At 56.1% G+C, this 20,704-nt stretch overlaps 1 protein-coding gene across 5 annotated transcripts; it reads left to right on the forward strand.

Annotated features, from left to right (window-relative positions):
- Positions 1-19,033, forward strand: PDCD1 (programmed cell death 1). Of its 5 annotated transcripts, none has more exons than XM_044751530.2 (5): positions 1-155; positions 8,083-8,442; positions 8,800-8,961; positions 10,362-10,393; positions 18,712-19,033. In XM_044751530.2, the coding sequence occupies exons 1-5, from the start codon at positions 80-82 to the stop codon at positions 18,829-18,831; spliced, it is 750 nt and encodes a 249-aa protein (XP_044607465.1). In that variant the 5' UTR covers positions 1-79; the 3' UTR covers positions 18,832-19,033. The 5 variants fall into 5 exon arrangements, with proteins under 5 accessions (XP_044607465.1, XP_014718130.1, XP_014718131.1 ...); XM_014862644.3 differs by lacking the exon at positions 18,712-19,033 and adding an exon at positions 10,643-11,870; XM_014862645.3 differs by lacking the exon at positions 18,712-19,033 and adding an exon at positions 10,646-11,870.
- The last annotated feature ends 1,671 nt before the right edge of the window (positions 19,034-20,704 follow it).

Consider the following 20,704-nt stretch of genomic DNA (forward strand, 5'->3'; position numbering starts at 1 on the left):
TTTCCGCTCTGTCACCTCTGCCTGAGCAGTGGAGGAGGAGGAGGAGGAGGTCGCAGGCCCAGCGGGCTGGCGCTCGGGCATGGGGACCCTGCGGGCACCCTGGCCGTTCGTCTGGGTCCTGCTGCAGCTGGGCTGGCTGCCGGCTTGGCTCCTAGGTATGTGGGTCAGGGTCGGGTGGCATGGGGTCAGGGCTTGGGAAAGACTTCCAGCCCTCAGTTCCTGGCTGGTGTGGAGGGGGCTGTGGTGGGGCCAGGCCTCCGAGGCCCAGCACTGCCCCTGCCCGGGCGCTGTGTGGCTTTGGATAGGTGAAATGCCCTCTCGGGGCCTGACTGCTCACCTGTTGGGGAGTCCCATCCTTGGTCGTAAGCAAGCAGTGCTCCGATCTGTTCCAGCTCTTCCTCAGACTCCCGCGGAACAGGTGAGCCAGTGCTCTCTCTGTGGGATGACACGGCTGGGCTGGCCAGAGCCCCAAACCACGGCCCAGCTGCCACACTTGTGTTTTCCCTCAGAACCAGCCCCACACGGGCTGACCAGCTCTGAGAGGTCACAAGCTGGACACCTGGAGCCAGTTCTCCAGTTATATCCACAGTGTAGCCGTTCCAGGAAAGACTGTCTGCCCCTCACCCGCTCATGGGTCTGGGATGCTCCTCACCGGGGTCCCGGGATGAGATTCGAAGCTGCAGAGCGCTGGGCATGGCCCAGTGTCATGGCTCTGGGGGGGGGGGGGCGGGGTCCGTGGCCCCGAGCCCCCTGTATGGGCCGTCCATTGGACAGGCCCATGGTCAATGTCTGATGGTCAGGGAGGGGGCCCCTCCTGCTGGTGGCCCTCACCCTCGGCCGCTGCATCTGGCCAGCACCACAGAGAGGGGAACGCCAGGGCCGGTGGATCCCCCATGCCTGGCCCAGGGCCTGTCCTGTCTGAACCTCACTGGGCTCCCGGCAGGGGGTGTGACGGTCCCTGGAAGGACCAAGATGAGGTGGGGGTACACTGACACCCCACTGGGGCTGCCCATCCTGGTGTCCCTCAGACATCTCTGCTCCTCCTGGCCTTCTCAGTGACAGCGGGGACACCCGGGGGCCTGCATCCCTCCTCAGCATGGCCTCTTGCTTCACGGAGCCCCACGGGCCATTCTCGGGACCTAGAGAGGAAACAGGGCTGGGGTCAGTGGCCCAAGGGCCTGCTAGCAAAGGTGCCCCGCAGGGTGCCTTGCAGGGGAGCCCATACACCAGGGTAGAGGGGTGCCTGTCATCCCAGGAGGAGAAACCAAGGCTTGAAGGGGGCCGTGACTCACCCCAGGTGGCCCTCTCCCCACCAGGGCCCCTTCCAAACCAGGGACAGATGAGAATAAGGTCTGTAGCAGACTCTCCAGTTTTGGATGCACTGGCTTGTGTCTCAAGAGAGATTTTCAAATTCAGGGTACCTAAGTTTCCCCATCTGTAACGGGGCACCAGCGGTGCCTCAGCACAGAGCGCTTTGCCTCACCAATGTCACTTGCCAGGGTCGTCCTCCTGCTATTCCACCCAGCCTCGGGCCCTCCAGGCTGCAGGGGACCTTTTGTTCCATGACACATCTTTTTTCCTTCCTAAAGTATTCACTGTATTTATTATTTTGTTCTTTCCCGTGGATAATCATCCCCCCTTTACATACCTGTTCTTCTTGCATTTTATGAGATAACTCAAACCCAACAGTGCCCCGACCCCTGTCCTAGCAATGACAGTAGATAAGAACACAGGCTTTGAAACGAGACGGCTTTCAGTTCAAATTGAAGTCTTCGTTGACGAACTGTGCAATCTTTAGCAAGTCACCTAACCTCTCTGAGCAATGGTGTTCTGCAATTTGAGGATAATAATGCCTGCCTGATGGGGTCATGAGAATTAGATCATTTACGAAAACTGTCTGGCCCAGCCCATGACTCATTTTTTTGAAGTCAGATTTGTTTCATTTTTTTTTAACTTACAATTTTGAGAAATATTTGAAACATACAGAAAAGTGACCAAAACACAGCAGTGAGCTCCCTTCACCGGAATCCCAATGGATACCACTGGCACTCTTGCCTTCTGCATTAGTTTGCTGGAGCTGCTGTGACAGATACTACACGCCAGGCGGCTTACACGACAGAAAGTTAGTGTCTCCCGGTCTGGAGGCTGGAAGCGGAGATCGCAGTGTCGGCCAGGCTGGTTCCTCCGAGCCGGTGAGGGAGAACTGCTCCAGGCCTCTGCCAGCTGCTAGGGATGTGCCAGCATCCTTGGCATCCGTGGCTGTAGACGCATCACCCCGTCTCTGCTCCATCGTCACACACTGTGCATGTCTATCAAATGTCCCTCCTTAGAAGGACACCAGGCTTGCTGGGTTGGGGACCCCGACTCCAGCACCCCTCTTAACACACTCCATCTACAGCAACCCTATTGCTACAAACAGGAAGGTCACGTTCTGAGGTTCTAGGGGTTAGGACTTCAACATGTGAACCGGGGGGCCCGGTTCGGCCCACAGCACTTTCCGTCTCTCCAGTTCATGAGATTCCAGCTGATCCACTTGCTCGCTGGTTGCAGACATCTCTCCTAAGGCTCCAGATGTCCTCCTCCCGGGACAGTAGCTCCGAGGCAGGCCTGGAGTCCAGATGCTCCCGCATCCCCAACCAGCCCTCTGGCTGAGCGTCTGTGTCTGACGGGAGCCAAGTCTAGGACAGCCAGCTTATCCGGACGTCACTGTCCTCAGCCTCCTCCGACCTAGAGCAAGCCAGCACTGTCTCTGTCTCAGCTGTTCCTGGCATTCTTTTTGTTTTTTTGTTTGTTTGTTTGTTTTTTCTTAAAGATTGGCACCCGGGCTAACAACTGTTGCCAATCTTTTTTTTTTTTTTCCTGCTTTATCTCCCCAAACTCCCCCCGTACATAGTTGTCTATCTTAGTTGCACGTCCCTCTAGTTGTGGGATGTGGGACGCTGCCTCAACGTGGCCTGACGAGCGGTGCCATGTCCACGCCCAGGATCTGAACCCTGGGCCGCCGCAGTGGAGCGTGAGAACTTAACCACTCAGCCACGGAGCCGGCCCCGCTCTTTGTTTTTAATCAAATCTCAATTTTATTCTAGATATGGAAAGCCTTAGAATTAGGAATATTTTTTATTGAGATGTAATTGACATATTATGTTAGTTTCAGGTGTACAACATGATTCCGTATTTGTATACAGTGCAAAATGGTCACCACAAGTCCGGTTAGCAGCCATCACCATACACAGCCACAAAGGTTTTTTTCCATACAGTGAGAACTTCAAGATGCAGTCTCCCAGCTACTTTCAAATACGCAGTGCAGTGTTACTGACTGTAGTCGCCATGCGGGACACGACATCCCCACTTACTCACACGACTTATTCATGGTATAACTGGACGTCTGTACCTTTCGACCCCCTTCACCCAGTTCACCCACCCACCCCCCGCCCTCTGGCAACCCCTTATCTGTTCTCTATACCCGTGAGGTCGGTTTTTATTTTGGTTTAGGTTTTGGGTTTGGGGGTTTCTTTAGGATTCTACATGTAAGTGAGATCATACGGTACTTGTCTTTCTCTGTCTGGCTTATTTCATTTAGCAAAATGGCCTCAAGGTCCATGCACATTGTCACAAATGGCAGGATTTCCTTCTTTTTTATGGCTGAATAGTATCCCATTGTGTGTGTGTGTGTGTATATATATATATATATATATATATATATATACTACAATTTCTTTATCCATTCACCCATGGATGTGCACTTAGACTGTTTCTGTATCTTGGCTATTGTGAATAATGCTGCAGTGAACACGGGAGTGCAGATATCTTTTTGAATTAGTGCTTTCATTTTCTTCAGACACCCAGAAGTGGAATAGCTGGATCACCTGGTCGTGCTAGTTTTAATTATCTGAGGAAGCTGCATACTGTTTCCTGTAGTGGCAGCACCAATTTCCATTCCCGCCAACAGTGCGCAAGGGTTCCCTTTTCTCCACATCCTCGCCAACACTTGCAGCTCTTGTCTTTTCGATAATAGCCGTTCTAAGAGTGTGTGGGGAGACCTCACTCTGGTTTTGATTTACGTTTTCCTGATGATTAGCGATGTTGAGCATCTTTTCACACACTTGTTGGCCGTCCATGTGTCTTCTTTAGAAAAATGCCTATTCAGATCATCTGCCCATTTGTTTAATCAGGTTGTTTGGTTTTTTTACTTTTAAGTCATGTGAGCTCTTTATATAGTTTGGATGTTAACCCCTTATCTGATATGTGGTTTGCAAAGATCTTCTCCCATTCCATAGGTTGCCTTTTCATTTTGTTGATGGTTTCTTTTGCTGTGTGGAGGCTTTTTCGGTTGATGTTATCCCACGTGCTGATTTTTGTTTTGTTGCTGGCCCTGGCGTTCTGGAAGGGTCCAGGCTAGGGGTACAGGCACTCACCACCCGGGTGTGTCTGACATTTGCTCGTGGAAGATCACGGATGTGTTGGTCTTCTTGGGGTACCTTTGGGGGTGTCATGACAGGGATGTTCCCTCTGGGCCCACAGACAAGGGGGTGAAGTCTCCCCTTTTCCTATGAGACGAACAAGAGACCCGTGGGGGTCACTGGGGACCCATAGTCCACCAGGCGATATTCTCAGCACCCACAGGTGGGCCTTGCCCAAATCGGGTGTTGGGTGGTGGTTGTGAAACGTGTTGTCTACAAGGCCGCCTCTGAGCCAGGCCGGGTCTCCATGAAAGCCAGGCTGGTGCCCCCTCGATGCTCACAGCCCGTCCCAGGCCACGGGCTCTGCCCTGAGGGAGTCTGCCTCCTGACCTTGCAGGGCACAGAGCTCTCTCCTCAGCCCTCTCTCCAAACAGAAAAGAGGGCCTGACACCCCATTATCAAGTACAAAGTAAAAAGACAGCAATTAAATTATTACACAAACAATGTAAGAAAAGATTCACAGATATTCATTCTGTACGGGTACAGCAGGACCCCAGTCCACTGTACTCAAAGGAGCTCTGCTATCGGCGCCGCGCCAGGAAGGCTCTGGTTGACTCAAAGGTCAGCGCCACCCTGAACCACCGTCACAGCACCCCTCTGCCTGTCCCGCCTGCTCCCAGAAAGCAGAGAGCCGTGTGCCCCAGTGAGGTCTGGCCTTGTCCTCTGGTCGGCGTCCCCACGGTGCTCCTGGCTCCTGTTCTGTGCCCCGTGTGGGCTCCCCCCACCCCGAGCTTCCCGGTGGCCCTGGCGGTAAGAGGGGCTTCTGTTTGGAGGCCTTGGCGGTCCACCAGGCGGCGGCATGGATTCCCAGAGGGGGTGGGAGAGCGACCTGGGGGCGGCGCCACCCAGACTGGGAAGTCCTGGGGGTATTGGTGAGGGGCACCTGGGTTTCTGGTCCCGACGCAGTGGGAGACTGGGAGGCGCCGGGCGGGCGATTCACAGAGCAGGGCGGGCCGACGGAACCAGCACCTCGGGTCTGGCGCTCCGAGGCCACAGCACGACTTGGCCATACTCAAGTCCGGGCAGTCCGTCACGGACAGGATGCTTTCTTTAAGTAGACTGTGAGCTTCTTGAATAAATGATAAAGAGATGCATGTCAGTGCTGCCAAGGGAAGTTCCCATGCGGCAGGCTTGGGGTGTGGGGTGAGAACACACAATTGCCAAGAGTGAAAAGGGCTTCCCAGGGGCCCCGTGGTGTTTGTCTCACCCTTGGGGAGCAGAAATGTGTGGACGCCCGGGCCCCACAGGGCAGCGGGCCTGGCTGAGAGGGGAGGACCCCACCTGTACCGGCCAACTCCCCAGTCCAAGCTGGGCCCCTTCTGGGCTCCTTGGCCTCCCTGACAGCTCCTGCCCTCCTGGCCAGTGGGACAGACCCTCTGAAGAGCCACAGAGACACGTGGGCTGCCACCCACCCTGCAGAGACCCCACCTACAAGGTCCCAGGGACCCCCAGCATGGGGGGTCCTCCTGGCCGCGGCTCACGTGAGGCACCATCCTCACGTCCAGCTGGCACCCGGCGGGTCTGCAGTGCCGACAGCCGCAGTACTGGCCATGGGCCAGGCCTGATCGCTGGTCGATGGCCAGGGGAGGTGGCAGAGCAGCAGAAATGGCCGGAGGTCCAGGCTGGCTGGGTCCAGCCTCTCCAAGCCTCAGCGTCCTAGGTATAAATGGGCGCAGGGAGGGCAGACCGCCCCGCATGTCCCTGAACTGGCCGTGGAAACATAAGGATGCTGGGACACCTCAGGACACACCCCCATCTCACCCCCTCAAGGCCTACCTGCCCTTTCTAAATATCTGATTTCTCCCCATGCAAGGCGCCCCACGGGAATGGGCAGAAGGAGTCCTCCTGGTCACACGTGCCCTGATGGGGCCCACTCGGGGGGTCCCTGTGCCCTCTGGGCTGCAGGGGCACTGGGGCCTGCACCGTCCTCTTCCTCCTGGGAGCCGCGAGTGCTCAGTGAGCAGGTCATTACAACAGCCTCAGGCCGGTCTGTCTCCGAAGTAGAGGGACTGTAGCCAGGGACCACAGCCTCGGGTCTGTCCCATAGCTCGCAGCTCGTAGCTCGTGTGTGAGGGACCACCCCCAGCAAATACCATCGCTCGGGATGGAGCTGAGTAAAACAATGAGTGTGAAGCCGGGAAGAACAGACATGAGATCAGAAATGAGAACAGAAGTGAAGAACAGACATGAATGACGTGAGGGTACCAGCCCCACAGGCTCCTCCCAGGACCGACATCCCAGGGTTAGGAGCAGGATTTGGGAATCCTGTGGTGTGCGACGTGTTGGGTGGGCGGGGGGAACGACTGCATTGGGCAGTATCTCGGGTCTGGTGGGCCCTTCCCTGGCAAGGAGGCTGCAGCTGAGGCCCGAGGAGCGAGGCAGAGAGCTGGGCAGAGAGGCCCCTGAGTCGCGGGCCGGTCACACGGCAGGGGGCCGAGGGGAGCTGGCTGCAGGCTTGGGGTTTGGTCTGGACAGAGCCGCTTGCTCCCTCCGAGCCTCAGTTTCCCCATGTCTAAATGAGGGATCATGGCACAGCCTTCCGTGGGAGCCGCCACAGGAGGGGAAGGTCCAGCTCGTGTGGGTCTGGCCATGGCTCCCACCCCGGGACCCCTGCGTCACCGTCAGAGTCCACCTCGACTTGACGTGGGGTGCTGCAGCATGTCGCCAGGGCCTCCACAGGAGGCATTCCTTCCCCTGAGTGCCAGCAAGTCAAGTATGAGCGTGCAAGGGCATGCTCATTCATGCGTGTGTGAACGTGAGTGTGAATGTGTTCCTGTGTTTCTAGGTGTGTGTGTGCACGGGTGTGAGTGTTGACGTGAGAGGCAGGCCCTTGGTGGGAAGAGCTGCAGGCCTCTGTAACATTGTGGGGCGTACCCCCAACAGGGCCCTGGCGCTCAGAGCCCCGCATCATCGGGGCCTTGCCTTCTGTGCAGACCAGAGGCGATGGCCCAGCTTGCCTCTGAGCTCCAGTCCCCAGAGTCTTGGCAGAAGACATGGAGGCCCCCACACTGCCCAGGGTAGCGGCACCCACTTGGGGGTCCTCGTGGGCTGGGACCCAGGTCCCAACCCTGAACTTGTTCTGAGATGGGGGCAAAGCCTGGACCCTGAACCTGCAAGGGGCTGGGCTCTCCTGGGAAGCGCCCTACTCATCCAGCCCAGCCCCCCATTTACCCTCCCCTTCCACCCAAGCAGGGCAGACAGGACCAGGCAGGCCCCCAGAGGGATCAGGGCTCAAGGATAGCAGAACGTGGGGGATAGGGCTGCAAGACAGGCAACCTGGAGTCACCGAGGGAGGGAGAGGAGGCCCCTACAACCACCTCTCGGGGAGAAACGGGGCCCAGGGGTCCCAGCCGGAATGCACCCCAGGCCTCAGGTCTCAGTACAGTCAAAGGACAAAGTCCCACCAGGGAGTCACCTGGTGACAGGTGAGCGCTCCATCCCTGGGGGCATGCAAGGAGAAGCTGTGAGGCTCCATGGCAGAGGTGCTGCAGAGGGGTTCCAGTGTGGGCTGGGCCTTCCAGAACCTTCCTACCAGGATGTGGGAAAGTGGGAAGGGAGGGTCTGGGTGGGCTGTCCCCACGCCCCTTCCTCACTGGCCGCTGGTTCTCTGTCCACCTCTTAGACTCCCCGGACAGGCCCTGGAGGCCCCTCACCTTCTCCCCGGCCCGGCTCATGGTGCCCGAGGGAGCGAATGCCACCTTCACCTGCAGCTTCTCCAACACGTCCGAGCACTTCGTGCTCAACTGGTACCGCATGAGCCCCAGCAACCAGACAGACAAGCTGGCCGCCTTCCCCGAGGACAGCAGCCAGCCCGGCCGGGGCGGGCGCTTCCGGGTCACACGCCTGCCCAACGGGCGAGACTTCCACATGAGCGTCCTCGCTGCCCGGCGCAATGACAGTGGCATCTACCTCTGCGGGGCCATCTCCCTGCCCCCCAAGACGCAGATCAACGAGAGCCCTCGTGCAGAGCTCACGGTGACAGGTGACCCGCGGGCAGGGGCGGCCAGCCGGAACAGCCTCGGCCTCAGGGTGCAGTGGGCAGGGACTTGCCAGGCTCCACCCCATGGCTCTGTCCCACCCCCGGGACACAGGGACCGATGGCTGGGACCTCTGTGACTAGAGGCACCCCCAGGCCCATGTGTCCTGAGGGAGGGGCAGTGGGGGCGCCTCTCGGGGGCACCTGTGCCCCGATGCGCTACCGAGGCGCAGGCCTGGGTGAGACGGGTGCCCACAGATCTAGGTGTGAGGCCCCTCGGGACGTGGAGAGGGCAGGGCAGGGCTCTGGGTCCCTGTCCCCGAGGAGTCCTGTCCCTGAGTCTCTGTCCTTGGGCCCCTCCAGAGAGAATCCCAGAGCCGCCCACAGAGCACCCCAGCCCCCCGCCCAGTCCCGCGGGCCAGTTACAGGGCCTGGTCGTGGGCATCACGAGCCTCCTGGTCGGCGTTCTGCTGGTGCTGCTGCTGGCCTGTGTCCTGACCACCACCTTCCCCAGGGCCGCTCGAGGTAACGCCCCCGCCACCATCCCCGGTCTGACCCCCCTGCCCTCCCCAGGGAGGCCTCCCCAGGGAGGGGCTGGACTGGGCCTCCCAGGGTCCGGGGTCCCCTCAGAGACGGTGGCCGTGTCCCCTCCCCGGAGCCTGCTCTCAGGAGGGGTCTGAGGGGAGGTGCAAGTGTGGAAGTCAGTTCTCTAGGTGGCACAGAAAGGAACAGCCCCCCAAAGGCTGAGCAACCTGTTCTGGCTGCGCTGAGGCCACCCCAAACCTCAGGCTGCAGGATGCTGAAACAGACAGCCGGCCGCCTGTGGTCACAGTCACAGCCACCAGGGCAATGTGTGACGTCCCACTCTAACCGCCGGGGGGATGCTGTGGGTGCCCCACTCCCCACACACACATCCTGACCACCTGGGGGGACGCTGTGAATGTCCCACCCCACACACACACATCCTAACCACCTAGGGGGATGCTGTGGACGTCCCAAGCCCACACACACACCTTGACCGAATGTGGTCCCAGGCAGCGGGTCTCACTCAATCTCTCTGACAATGGAGGGATGTCTCTGGGGCTGGAAGGAGAGGACAGAGTTGATTCTCTTGGAGCCACTGCCCCAACAGGACCCAGCCCAGGGCTCAGCCCCCTCCCAGGCCCTGCGCACCAGCGGCTCCAGGTCATGCTCTCCCAGGACAGGCCCCTGTTGGTGGGGGGAGGGGGCCAGAGAACAGGAGGCTCCACAGGGACCTGAAATCGACCTTGGGCAGCTGCCGGCCTCCAGCATCTCCCCCTGGGCAGGTCGGGGAAAGCAGCACTGAGCGGTGGGCCATTCCTGACCTGCTGCAGCCAGGCTCCTTTGGGACTCCATGTCTCAAGGGCTTCACGTTTCCCTCCTTGACACATTTTTGAGAACGTGCTGTGTGCCCCATGTGCTGGCCCCTGGTGGAGACACACATGGCATTTCTGTGCAGCATCAGTTGGAGAAACACGGGCCGTAACATCATTGATTATGGTTCTGTGTGCCTCGCTGCGCCAGCCGGCAGTTGGGGGGGTGGGGGGCTGGCACCCTGCATGGAGCGCTAGGCTGGGCCCAAGGTTGCAACCAGAGATATCAGGAGCCTGTGGCAGGAGCACTCAGACTGGAAGCCAGCGGTCCTCCATGGCCATGCGCCCGGACAGCTCACCATCCAGACGGGACCTTTGGAAGAAGGGTGGGGGCCTGGGTTGTTGCACGGGAAGTGGGGTTGGCCGGACCGTCAGGGTGGACAAGGAGGACGCTCAGCCACCCAGGACAGATGGCATGGTGCCCTGCCCAGGGCTGGCTGGCCCCCCCAAGCCCCTGGGGACAGGGACCCCCACTGAGCCCCTCTTTCCCCCCACCCCGGGGTCCCTGACTCCAAGCGCGCTTCTCCGCAGGGGCCTGTGGCAGGAGCGGGGACGAGCCCCTGGTGAGTTTGATTCCCTTTGCTGCGACCGCGAGGAAACACAGAGAGCCCTGGGGGCGGGCGGGGGCCACTCTGCCCCGGGGGGAGCAGCCGCACACGACCCCAGCCGTGTCACCGTGTTTGAACTTGGGGACACGGGCCCCAAGAAGGGTGGTGTGGGCCCTGCCCCTGCTCTGTGTGTGCACGCGTGTGTGTGCGCGCCCGAGCATCAGCCACTCGGAGGCTGCTGACTCCCCTCCCTCTCTCCCTAAGAAGGAGGGCCCCTCTGCCCCACCCACGTTCTCCGTGGACTACGGCGAGCTGGACTTCCAGTGGCGAGAGAAGACCCCGGAGCCCCCCGCCCCCTGCGTCCCGGAACAGACTGAGTACGCCACCATTGTCTTCCCGGGCAGGCCGGGTTCACAGGGCCGCAGGGCTTCCGCCGATGACCCCCAGGGGCCCCGGCCTCTGAGGCCCGAGGACGGACACTGCTCTTGGCCCCTCTGACAGGCGTCCTCTGCCGGCCGGAGTCCTTCAGACCCTGCGCCAAGAGCCAAGGGTGGCGCCCTCCCTGGAGGAGATGCAGGGGAGAGGGGCTGCCCGGTGCCGAGCCCTGTCTGGGGACCACTCCCTGCGGCTGGCTCTCACTTCAGTGCTCGTGATGACCTGGCAGGGGGTTCCACGGTCCCATGTGGGCAATGGAAGGAGAGCCTCCCAGGACCCCAGGCCCTGTCCTGGACTGCGCTGGCCAGAGCTCTGTGCCCCCTGCACACATCCTTCCTCGGGGAGCATGGGGGCCGGTGCTGTGGCCAGGATGGGGGTCTCCATGGCCCCCGCTGACTCCTGGGGGAGGCTGGTGCCTGGACACGGGGGCGCCAGGCTCCTGGCTGGAGACTGTGCCTTGGGGCGGCCCGTGAGGCAAGGCCGTAGCGAAGAGACCCAGCACACACCTTGAGGGGCTCGCAGACACGCAAGGGGCTGGCGCTCCTCCAGGGGCCCTCACGTTCCCCCAGGCCTGGACAAGAGCTCCTGGCAGTGGTGGGCGGGGCAGAGGCAGGCTGCCCGAGGGCCAACCTCTGCACGCACCCCGTCCACCCTCACGCGTTCCCGGGAAATGGGGCAATGAAGGGCGCAGGCCGAGCTGCAGTCCTCCCAGCTGAGGCCATCCTGGGGGGCCCCAGGAGTCGCCCTATTTATCCTCCTCGGGGATTCCCCTTCTTCTTGGTGCCCATTCACGGTGCTATTTAAAGAAGCCTTGCTGGGCTCTCGCCTGGGGTGTGGGGGGGTAGGTGTCTCCTCAGCCAGACACCTCCGGCCAGACCCACCGCTCCTCGCCCAGCCCGCACACTGCACATCGGCCGTCCAGGGCAGGGCGGCCTGTGGGCACGGGCGTCGGGGACTCAGGGGCACATGCTCCCTCGGGTTCCACACACACTTCAGAGCCCCTGAGCTGAGGGGACTTGGTTCTATTTTATTATAATTAAATAATGACAAAGCTCCCAGAAAGGCCTGAGTTCTCTCCTGCTCACAGTTGTGGGGGGAGACGGGAGGGAGCGCCAGTCTCTGCTGGCCAGGGCTGCGGGCGCTGGGCTGAAGATGGAGGAGGCAGCCAGCCTGGTCCTCAGCAGGCCTGGCCCTCCCCTCACTGTCCCAGAAACACACAGGCCCCAAGTCCTTCAACTCTCTGCCCCCCACGCTCACACCCACAGCCTCGGGGGCGCTAGATCCCTCTGACTTCTGGGGCCGTACAGCACCACTCCCGAGAGGCCCTTCCTCCCGGGCTCCATGCCCCAGGGTCCCACGGCACCTGCCGCCTGACCACTCAGCCCAGCACAGGGTGTCTCCTGAGTGGTTGTGCCTGTATCTGCCCTGTTCCACCCTCTACATGCCCCCATACCAGGGAGTCCCTCCCGGGCAGTGCTAGGGGGACAGGCCAGGCTGGTCAGTGGGCTGCACCACCCTGTGGGTGAGTAGGGGTCAGGGTGCCACAGACAGACTGCAGCATCTTTGGGGAAACACAGTCCCCTCCCATATGCAAAGGGGTGTTTGTTCTGTCCTCCAGGAGGGGATCCACCACCACCACAGTGTCCTTGGCCCTTGGCCCTAAGTACAGTGACAGACACCCCCAACCTTGCCCCTGCCAGTCAGCCCCGTCCAGACCTTCGGGCACCCCGACCAGCTCCCAGCCCTGCAACCTCCCATCGTGTGCTCGCCGCCCTGGGGTCCTGTCCCCGGGTGGGGCAGGAGGCAGAATCACAACATCCAGGACACTCGAGGAAGCAGTTCACTGTGGAGACACCCTACACGGTCAGGCATTAACGGGAACACCGCCGGAACCTTTGCAGATGACGCGGTTTGCGTGCCTGGAAAACCCAGTAGGTTCTGTGGAAAAACTGCCACAGCAATAGGAAAATCTCATCAAGTAGCAGATACAGAATTAACATTCAGAAATGAGTGGCTTTCATATATTCAAACAATAACCAGTCAGAAGAAAAAGTGAGAGAGAATATTCCGTCTGCAACAGCAACAGGGAAGATAAAACACTCAAGGCACGAATGTAGTGAGAACCGTGGGGACTCGACGGAGGAGAGCTGGGGTGCAGTGTGGGCTGAGCACACGGCGTCCTCGGTCAGGATGACACGGCACCCTCGAGACGTCAGCTCTTCCTGGGTTAACGTGTAAGTTTAACATGATCCCAATAAGAACCCACATTTCTGTAACTGTAAAGTTCATACGGAAAGACAAACCAGCAAGAAACAGCCAAGAAAACCATGAAAAGAAAGTGAAAGAAGACCAGCTTTATCAGATCTAAAACTAATTGTAATTAAAACAGAGGTGTTAGCTCACGAAAAGAAGGAACAGAGAGCTCCAGTCGATGGGGGAAGAGAGACTTTTTAACAAATGGCGTTGGGGCAGCATAGCGGCTCAGAAGAGAGACCAGGCCTACGCCATGAGCAACAGACGTAGGTGTACTCAAGAAACCCCACAAGATCCTGAAGAAAACAAGGGCAGATTCCTTCCCCCCAAAGGAATAGGAAGCGTCACTGCTCAAAATCAGGGCGCGGTTACAGAGGAGACTGACACAGTCAGCTCTATGAACAGGAGAAAATGAGCAAAAATCATCAAAGTAAACCAGGGGGGTTGGGGGAAGCATTTGCAATACCACCCGAGAGGCTAAAGACAGAAAGAGCTAAAAATATGGGAAAAGGAAGGTCAAAGGTACAAGGGAGAAGTGAGCAGATGTGAGCAGACAGTTCAGGCACATGCACGCGCTAAATACACACGTATCCCTCACAAGGGAAAGGATGTTCTGTTTTACTCATAATAAGAAAAACGCAGGTTACAACAGCACCAGGCAACCGGCGAGACTCGGAGCTGGACGCCACCCGGCTGGAGGACGTGGGGAAGCGGGCCCCTCGAGCACTACGAGTGGAAATGCAAACTGGAGAAGTGGAGGTGATCTAGCAGTTAGGGAAGCGTTTTGCCCTTTGACCCATGAACCCCACCTGTGAAATACCTCCCAGGGGTGACTGGCAAAAACGTGAGCTGACAGAAGCACGTGGGGTTCACCATGCTGGGTCTTGGGGCTAAGCCGGCAGTTGGCAGCTGGAGCAGGAGGGGCCTGGCTCAGACACGGGGTGGACTTGGCTCCTTGGACAGACACCTGTGCGGTCAGCGTGGGGCGTGTGCAGAGCGGATGGAGAGATCTCGCTGCCCCCAAAGGAAAGGAACCAGGCTGGGGCCCTGTCCAAAGACAAGGGAGCAATTTGAACATCGAAAATACCAAAAGTAAAAGTAAAAATCTAATGGATTACCACGCTTTGAGAATGTTTAAAAGAGCAAGAGTTCACATTGACACAAAAAAAAAAAAGACAAAAGAGCGAGCCGTGAGGAGGGAAGGAAGCGGTCGCCTGTCGAGCTGCCGGCCGTCCGAGCTGGCGGTGCAGGGCCACTCGCTGGTGGCAACGCGGCTCAGATAAGAAGTGAGAGGGACGCAGTCAGCACTTTGCATTCTGCCTTCCCGTAAGGCGGCCCCTGCAGCGGGCCGCCACTCATTTTTTCCATTCCCCTGCTCTGCCCCCATCGCATGTGTCACCAGCCCTAGCCTGAGCGTCTCACCCACTGCCACCCACACCCGCTCCAGCGGGTCCGTCCCTAGCATCTGAGCATCTCACGAAGCCGGTGTCAGGAGGGTCTGGGCGTGGCTGAGTCTCAGCCTGGGGCCTGGGCTTTCCGAATGAGGCCTGAGACCGGGGTGGGCAAGGAACCCAGAGCAGGATGTAGAATGGCTGCTCAGAAGCCTGGGGCCCACCAGTCTCCCCGTCCTGCCCCCTGAGCCCATTCTTGCAACCACTCTGGCCGGGACACACCCTCCTACCACCTGTGCCCTCAGTGGCCTGGTTTGCAGTGCTGGGGGCAGGGACTGGACGCCTCGGCTTAAAAACCCAAGGTCCTGTGGGACAGTTAGGACGGGAGTCTGCGCCCAGCCAGGAAATCCAAGGTCAGGGCCTGTGAGTGGAGTAGGGGCTGAGGCCCAGGTCTCCCCCAGGAGAGAGAAATGGATCTCAAAGAGAGCCCGCCCTGGGGTTACAGAGGCTGGGCTGGTGTTTGAGGCCTGGGGGGCTGAGGTGTGGGTCCTGCGGGAGAGCCTGGTGTGGGGGGCTCCCCACAGCCCTCGGCTCCCACTGTGTGGGGTGCCCTGGGCTCCCCACATGTCAGGGGTACCTCCCAGAGCCCCTCAAGCAGAGGGATGCACAGCCTCCCCTTTTCGTCTCTTCCCTCTGTTGTGTGATTTCCATCCCATTAGTTCTGCTCTTTATCATTCCCTGCCTTCAACTTTCTTTGGGCACAATTTGCTGTCCTTTTTCTAACGTCGTGAGCTCAATGATGTTGGCCTTCGGTCCATTTCCTGCTATCCCAGTGCCAGAGTCCCGCCCCGGCTGAGTCCAGGTTCCTGAGGGATGGACGGCGTCGGCGCAATGAGGGGAAAATAAAGAGGACGTGAGACTTGGGTTGGTGTTAGCAAGTCCGACTTTACTGTGCACAAGTGTCGTTTATATATTTTTCAGGATTAGTACAGAAATAGTTCTACAAATATTCTCAGAGAGATAAGGAAGTAAAAAAAGAGCACAAGAATATTTATTAGCATTCTATTCTATAGAGCATAAGGTTAATGGTAGTCTTCTCCGCAATTAACTAGTGTTTGTTGTCTCTAAGCTAAAAGAGATAGGTACCTAGGCATCTGTTGTAATTCATGGTAAAGTTAAATCAAAGAGAGAAGGTCCAGGCCTCCAGACAGGACAGCAGTCCGTCTGGTTACATCCTGGTGGAGCCATCCCTGCCTCCCTCAATCATTTAGGCCATTAGTGTAGATGGTTAATGGGAAAAAAAGGCGACTCCAGGGTATCTTATCCCCAGGGCTATCTGCATTCTCAGCGGGCAGTTAAACATCTTTACATTTTCGCGCCCATTAGGGGGTGAAAGCATTCCTTTGTCTTTTAGATTGTAGAGCTAACAGTCCCTTAAGCACACTGCCGGAGAAAGTATCATTTTGTTAGTAAAGTAAAGGGCTGAAAAGCTAAGCTAAACTATATATCTTCAAGAATGAAAAACAGAAATAAGTATAGACATAACCTTGCTAGAAAGCATGCATATAATTCAGAAAATATCAGGGGTGTCGGTCGGCCATTCTTCACCGAGGGGCATCCCTGCACCCCTCGGCCCTTCTTCTCATCAATTGTTTATTATTTATTGCTTTTAGGAGAAAACCTCTATAACATTTTAACAGAAAGCAGAAGATCAAGAATAATATATAGATACTTCTTGATCATCCAATTAACCAGCAAACTTAGAAGGACGATGCATATATATATTTAGACAAAGAACTGGAGGAAGAAGGAAACATTAACCAGATGGAGACCATAAACCTAACTCGACATCTTATCTGGGCAGGATTCCTTTCTGATTGTCTCAAATGGGACTGTGTGCTCCTCCATTAATTAACTGAAAAATATCTTGAAAGTTACCTGCAGGTGGTCACATTCTCTTACTATATCTAATTTTCCCGGGAGGTAGTGCCTCCCAAGCAGCCACCCAAAGGAGTGAAAACTAGAGGTTAAGAAAGGAAAAGGAATGAAGGGCAATTAGAAGCAGCACAGGTTTCAGAACTATGTGAGGGGCCGGCCAGTTATTCTTCACCAAGGGGCGACCCTGCACCCCTAGGCATTAATCGGCTGGACCCTGTCAAACAGCCGATCAAATGATGTAGCCACGGCTCCCGGCATCCCAGCTTTAGCTTCATCCCGCTAGTTTTACGTAGTGTTCGTATAATTAATTTCAAAATCCTTCCTAATTTCCACTGTGGCTTCTTCTTTGAAGCATGAGTTATCCAGAATTCTGTTTCTCAATTTTCAAACATATGAAGTTTTTTGATTATCTTCTGTTTTTGTTTCTAGCTCAATTTCACCACAATTTTCAATCCTTTGAGGTCTGTGAGGCTTGACTTTATGACCCAACATAATGTTGATGTTTATGTCTGAGTGCATGTGAAAGGACTGTACATTCCGCATTGTTTTGGGCGGTGTGCTTCATGTGCCAATATGGTCAAGCTTGTCCGGCACGTTGGCCAGATCTTGGGGGTCCCAGCTGATTTGGTTTTTGTCTGCCAGCTCCATCAGTTGCTGGGAGAGTTGTGTCTAAAACTTTCTCCTACAATTGTGGAGGATCTGTTTCCCCCCATAGATCTGTCCATTGTTGTCTCATATTTTGAGGCATAATATTAGACACAAATTTAAAATTTTTAGAATTTTCTGTTGAATCAATGTCTCCCTTTATTCCCTGTGGTGTTTTCTCCTGAAGATCTCTGCCTGACAGAAAGAAAGCTCCCCCAGCTTCCTACGAGTATATTTCCTCACAGTCAATGGTCCCTCTCCTTAACTCTCAAGCTTCGGTGTGACTGCGTCTCATACACTACAGCGTCAGTGGAATATAGTTGGGTTTTGACGGGGTTTGTTGTTGTTTTGGTTTGGTTTGGTTTTTGCCAACATGGCCATTTTTGTCTCTTAACTGAAACATTTGTCAACTTACATTAACGCAATTCCAACGTGTTGGGGTTTAAATCATCTGCCTTAATATTTACTTTCCATTTATCTTACGAATTCTACGTATATTTTCTCTCCTTTCTTGCCTTTTTGGAATTGATCATTTTCTATTTTTCTGTCTGTCATCTCTACCAGTCTGTACAATTCTGTATTCTTCTAGCGCACACACTGGAGATGACACGTGTCCCCTTGGCTGGTATAAACTGGTACTTTTACCTTTTCTCAGACAACACAGGGACCTCAGAAGACTGTCGTCCCATTACCTCCCTCTCCACTCCGGTGCTTTCATTTTACGTGTTTCAAGTGCTTGTATGGTTGAGACCCCACGAGATTTGGGGTTTTGTGCAGCGAACCTTCACTCAGATTGACCCCCCTTTATTCCTGCCAGTGCCCTTCACCTGACGCTCCACCCACAATCATCTTCTTTCCACTTAGTGTCCTTTCATATTTCCTTGAGCGTGAGTCTGCTGGTGACAAATTAGGTCATTTTTATTTATTTGAAAATGTCATTATTTTACCTTCATTCTTGAAGGATATGCTTCAGTGCATCTTGAAGAAATCGTTCCATTGTCTGGTTTCCATCGTTTTGGTCTTGAAGTCAACTTTAACCTAAATATTGCTTCTTTCAAGGTCATCCATTGCTCCGACCAATTTTAAGATTCCTCCCTATCTTTGGTTCCATTGGTCTTACTAAGATGTGGTTTTCCTTTTATTTTTTCTGCTTGGAGTTCATAGGTGACCTCAGGCATCCCGGTGCCCAAACTCCCCACACCCTGGTGTGGCTGCCACCCTCAGCTCTACCGAGGAGCGCTGTGGGGCCCCAGCACAGTCATGCAAACCATCTTGCTGCAAAAGCATCACTTGGCTCCAGCCCACCAACCTGGATGAGGGGAAGGGGCTCTAATGAGTTCCGTGGCCACACAGCTTCGACGCTGAGGTTGGAGCCTCGGACTCTGACTGCGCACCTCACGTTCATTCTCCGTCTTCATACGTGTCGGTTGAACCTCTCTGTTTAACGCGGGCATCCCAGAAGAGCTCCTGCCAGCCTCCCATAGGACCTGCTCTGTGTGGGCAGTCCTCCCTCCCTCCCATCTTCCAAACAATTCTTGATAAATGGCTCAGAGTCTGAAGACTAATGAAGACAACAACCCCACCTCATTCTGCATCTATTGACGATGTTGTCCTTGGTGCTGTCCTGAGCTGCTCACAACCCAAAGCCTAGGTTTTTCTTTTCTGTTACAGATGCTACCTGATAAGGACCCCGCCTCCCCCGGTATGGCGAGTTGCCACAGAGTGAGACCTAACAGAACTGTGTTTCCTGGAGAGGAGGAGGAAATTAGCGGACGTGAAGAGGAAGGTTAAGGCCCCACTGTTGGTCCATGAAGCTCACACTCACCTTCTCTGTGAGTCTACACCCAGGACAAGTGCAATCAAAAGCTCACAGTCTTACAGGAAATGCTCAAAAGGCCATCATTCACCCATCAAATTAGAAAAAAGTAAAAAGGTAGATAATGTGGAATGCTGCAAAAAAAATAAAAATAAAATTGCCTTCCCATATGTGACTAATAGGCTGTGAATTGCTACTCCTTTTGAGAAAATAATCTGTTACGATCCATTAAAATAAAAATTACAGAGCTCATCACTCGATCGCCCCACTTTTGGGAAGCCACCCTGCAGAAATCAAAGCTCAGTCTGTAAGGACAATGCTCCAAGATGTACACTGTGGCTGTTCGCAGTGGCCATAGTAACAATCCTAAGACCAGCACGGACCTGGATGTCCCTCAATAAGAAACTGTTGGATTGATCAGGGTCTGTCGATGCTGTAGGATGCATCAGGCAGTCACGCAGGAAGAACGAGTTAGGACGTGAGTCTCGAAAGACGCTCATGTTGTTCGTTGGGCTCCTTGGGAAACAGACCCCGGGACAGAGGTTTGCAGGCGGGAGGCCTTGGGAGCAAGGCCTGAGGGATGGAGGGAAACAGCCAAGGGTCATTAGCAGACAGCACTGGGGGGATGAGCCCTGTCTGAAGGGCGACAGGGCCTGGCCAAGCCCCCTCTCACATGGGACAGCCAGCTGTGGAATCATGACAATGCAGCCACTTTACTTTGGTAAAAGGGAGCTGTATCCATATGTATCTCCGCCCATATTCTGCTTCTGCGAGCATCAGCAAAGATGCGGGATGTTCTCACCTCAAGGGAGCAGAACGGATGGGTGAGCCTCAGGCTTCACGAGTTACAGACATGTTTGTGTCCACGGTGATTATTTAACCACACGGAGGGGAACATTTACGAGAATGGATATGGGAACATCAAACAGATCACAAGCTGGTTTCTTGAGACCCAAACGGTGAGACCATCGGGAAGTCGCTGAGCCTCAATTTCCACAACTGGAAAATGGAAATAATATCCACCTCCCAGGGGCTGGGACTCTATTAAAGGAATAAAACATAGAAAGCATGTAGCACTTGGGAAACCTATAAATGTTTGCTCACACACAAAAATGGAGCAGAAAATTAAAACAGACAGAGACACAGAGACACAGAGACAGAGGCAGAGAATGGGGGGAGAGAATAACTCCCAGCCAACTAAACACAAGAAAGAGAAAATCAGCAGATTGGAAGAAAAGTCAAGAGAAACCAACCAGAATGAAGCACAGAGAGGATGCTGGAAGATGCACAGAAGAGAGCAAGAAGCATACAGTGAGGAGGCAGAGTTTGGGGACTCACGTCCCAGGAAGACAGGAAGAGGAATCAGGATGCTACAACTCCCAGTGCCGGCTCGGTGCTCTGGCCCGAGCGCAGCCTGATCCCGCCTGGGGACAGCCCGCAGGAGTGTGGCAGGGCCCAGGGAACCGTCCAGGGCTGATCTGGCCCAACAAGTTCCAAGTGGAGGAAGGAAGGAAGAGGCTGGGAGAGGGTAGGGCCACCTCAGAGGGGCCACAGGGGGCTCAGAGCAGCCCGGGGGTGAGGCAGCGGCTGGAGGAGGGGAGCTGGGGTGTCTGGTGTCAGAGGAGCAGCTCCTGTAGGGGGGAGGCTAGGGCACACCATGAGGATCCGTGACCCCAGAGCCTGGGCACTGCCCAAGGTCTCCCAGGACCAGGGAAGCCACGGGCAGAGGCCCCAGCAAAGTTGACCTCTGAAAGCCCGCAGCTGGGTCCAGGCCCAGAGAGTTGGGGCAGGGTGTCCCAGGCACGGCTGACCCCAACTCCAGCAAGCACCAGATGTCTGAGCCCCTCG

Source organism: Equus asinus, chromosome 19, assembly GCF_041296235.1.
Source record: "Equus asinus isolate D_3611 breed Donkey chromosome 19, EquAss-T2T_v2, whole genome shotgun sequence".
Taxonomy (NCBI): Eukaryota; Metazoa; Chordata; class Mammalia; order Perissodactyla; family Equidae; genus Equus; species Equus asinus.

Coding starts and splice junctions, on each gene's coding strand:
- PDCD1 (XM_070489159.1), top strand. CDS start 80: ATGGGGACCCTGCGGGCACCCTGGCCGTTCGTCTGGGTCCTGCTGCAG. Junction 156..8,082: donor GCTGCCGGCTTGGCTCCTAG/GTATGTGGGTCA, acceptor TCCACCTCTTAG/ACTCCCCGGACAGGCCCTGG. Junction 8,443..8,799: donor TGCAGAGCTCACGGTGACAG/GTGACCCGCGGG, acceptor GGGCCCCTCCAG/AGAGAATCCCAGAGCCGCCC.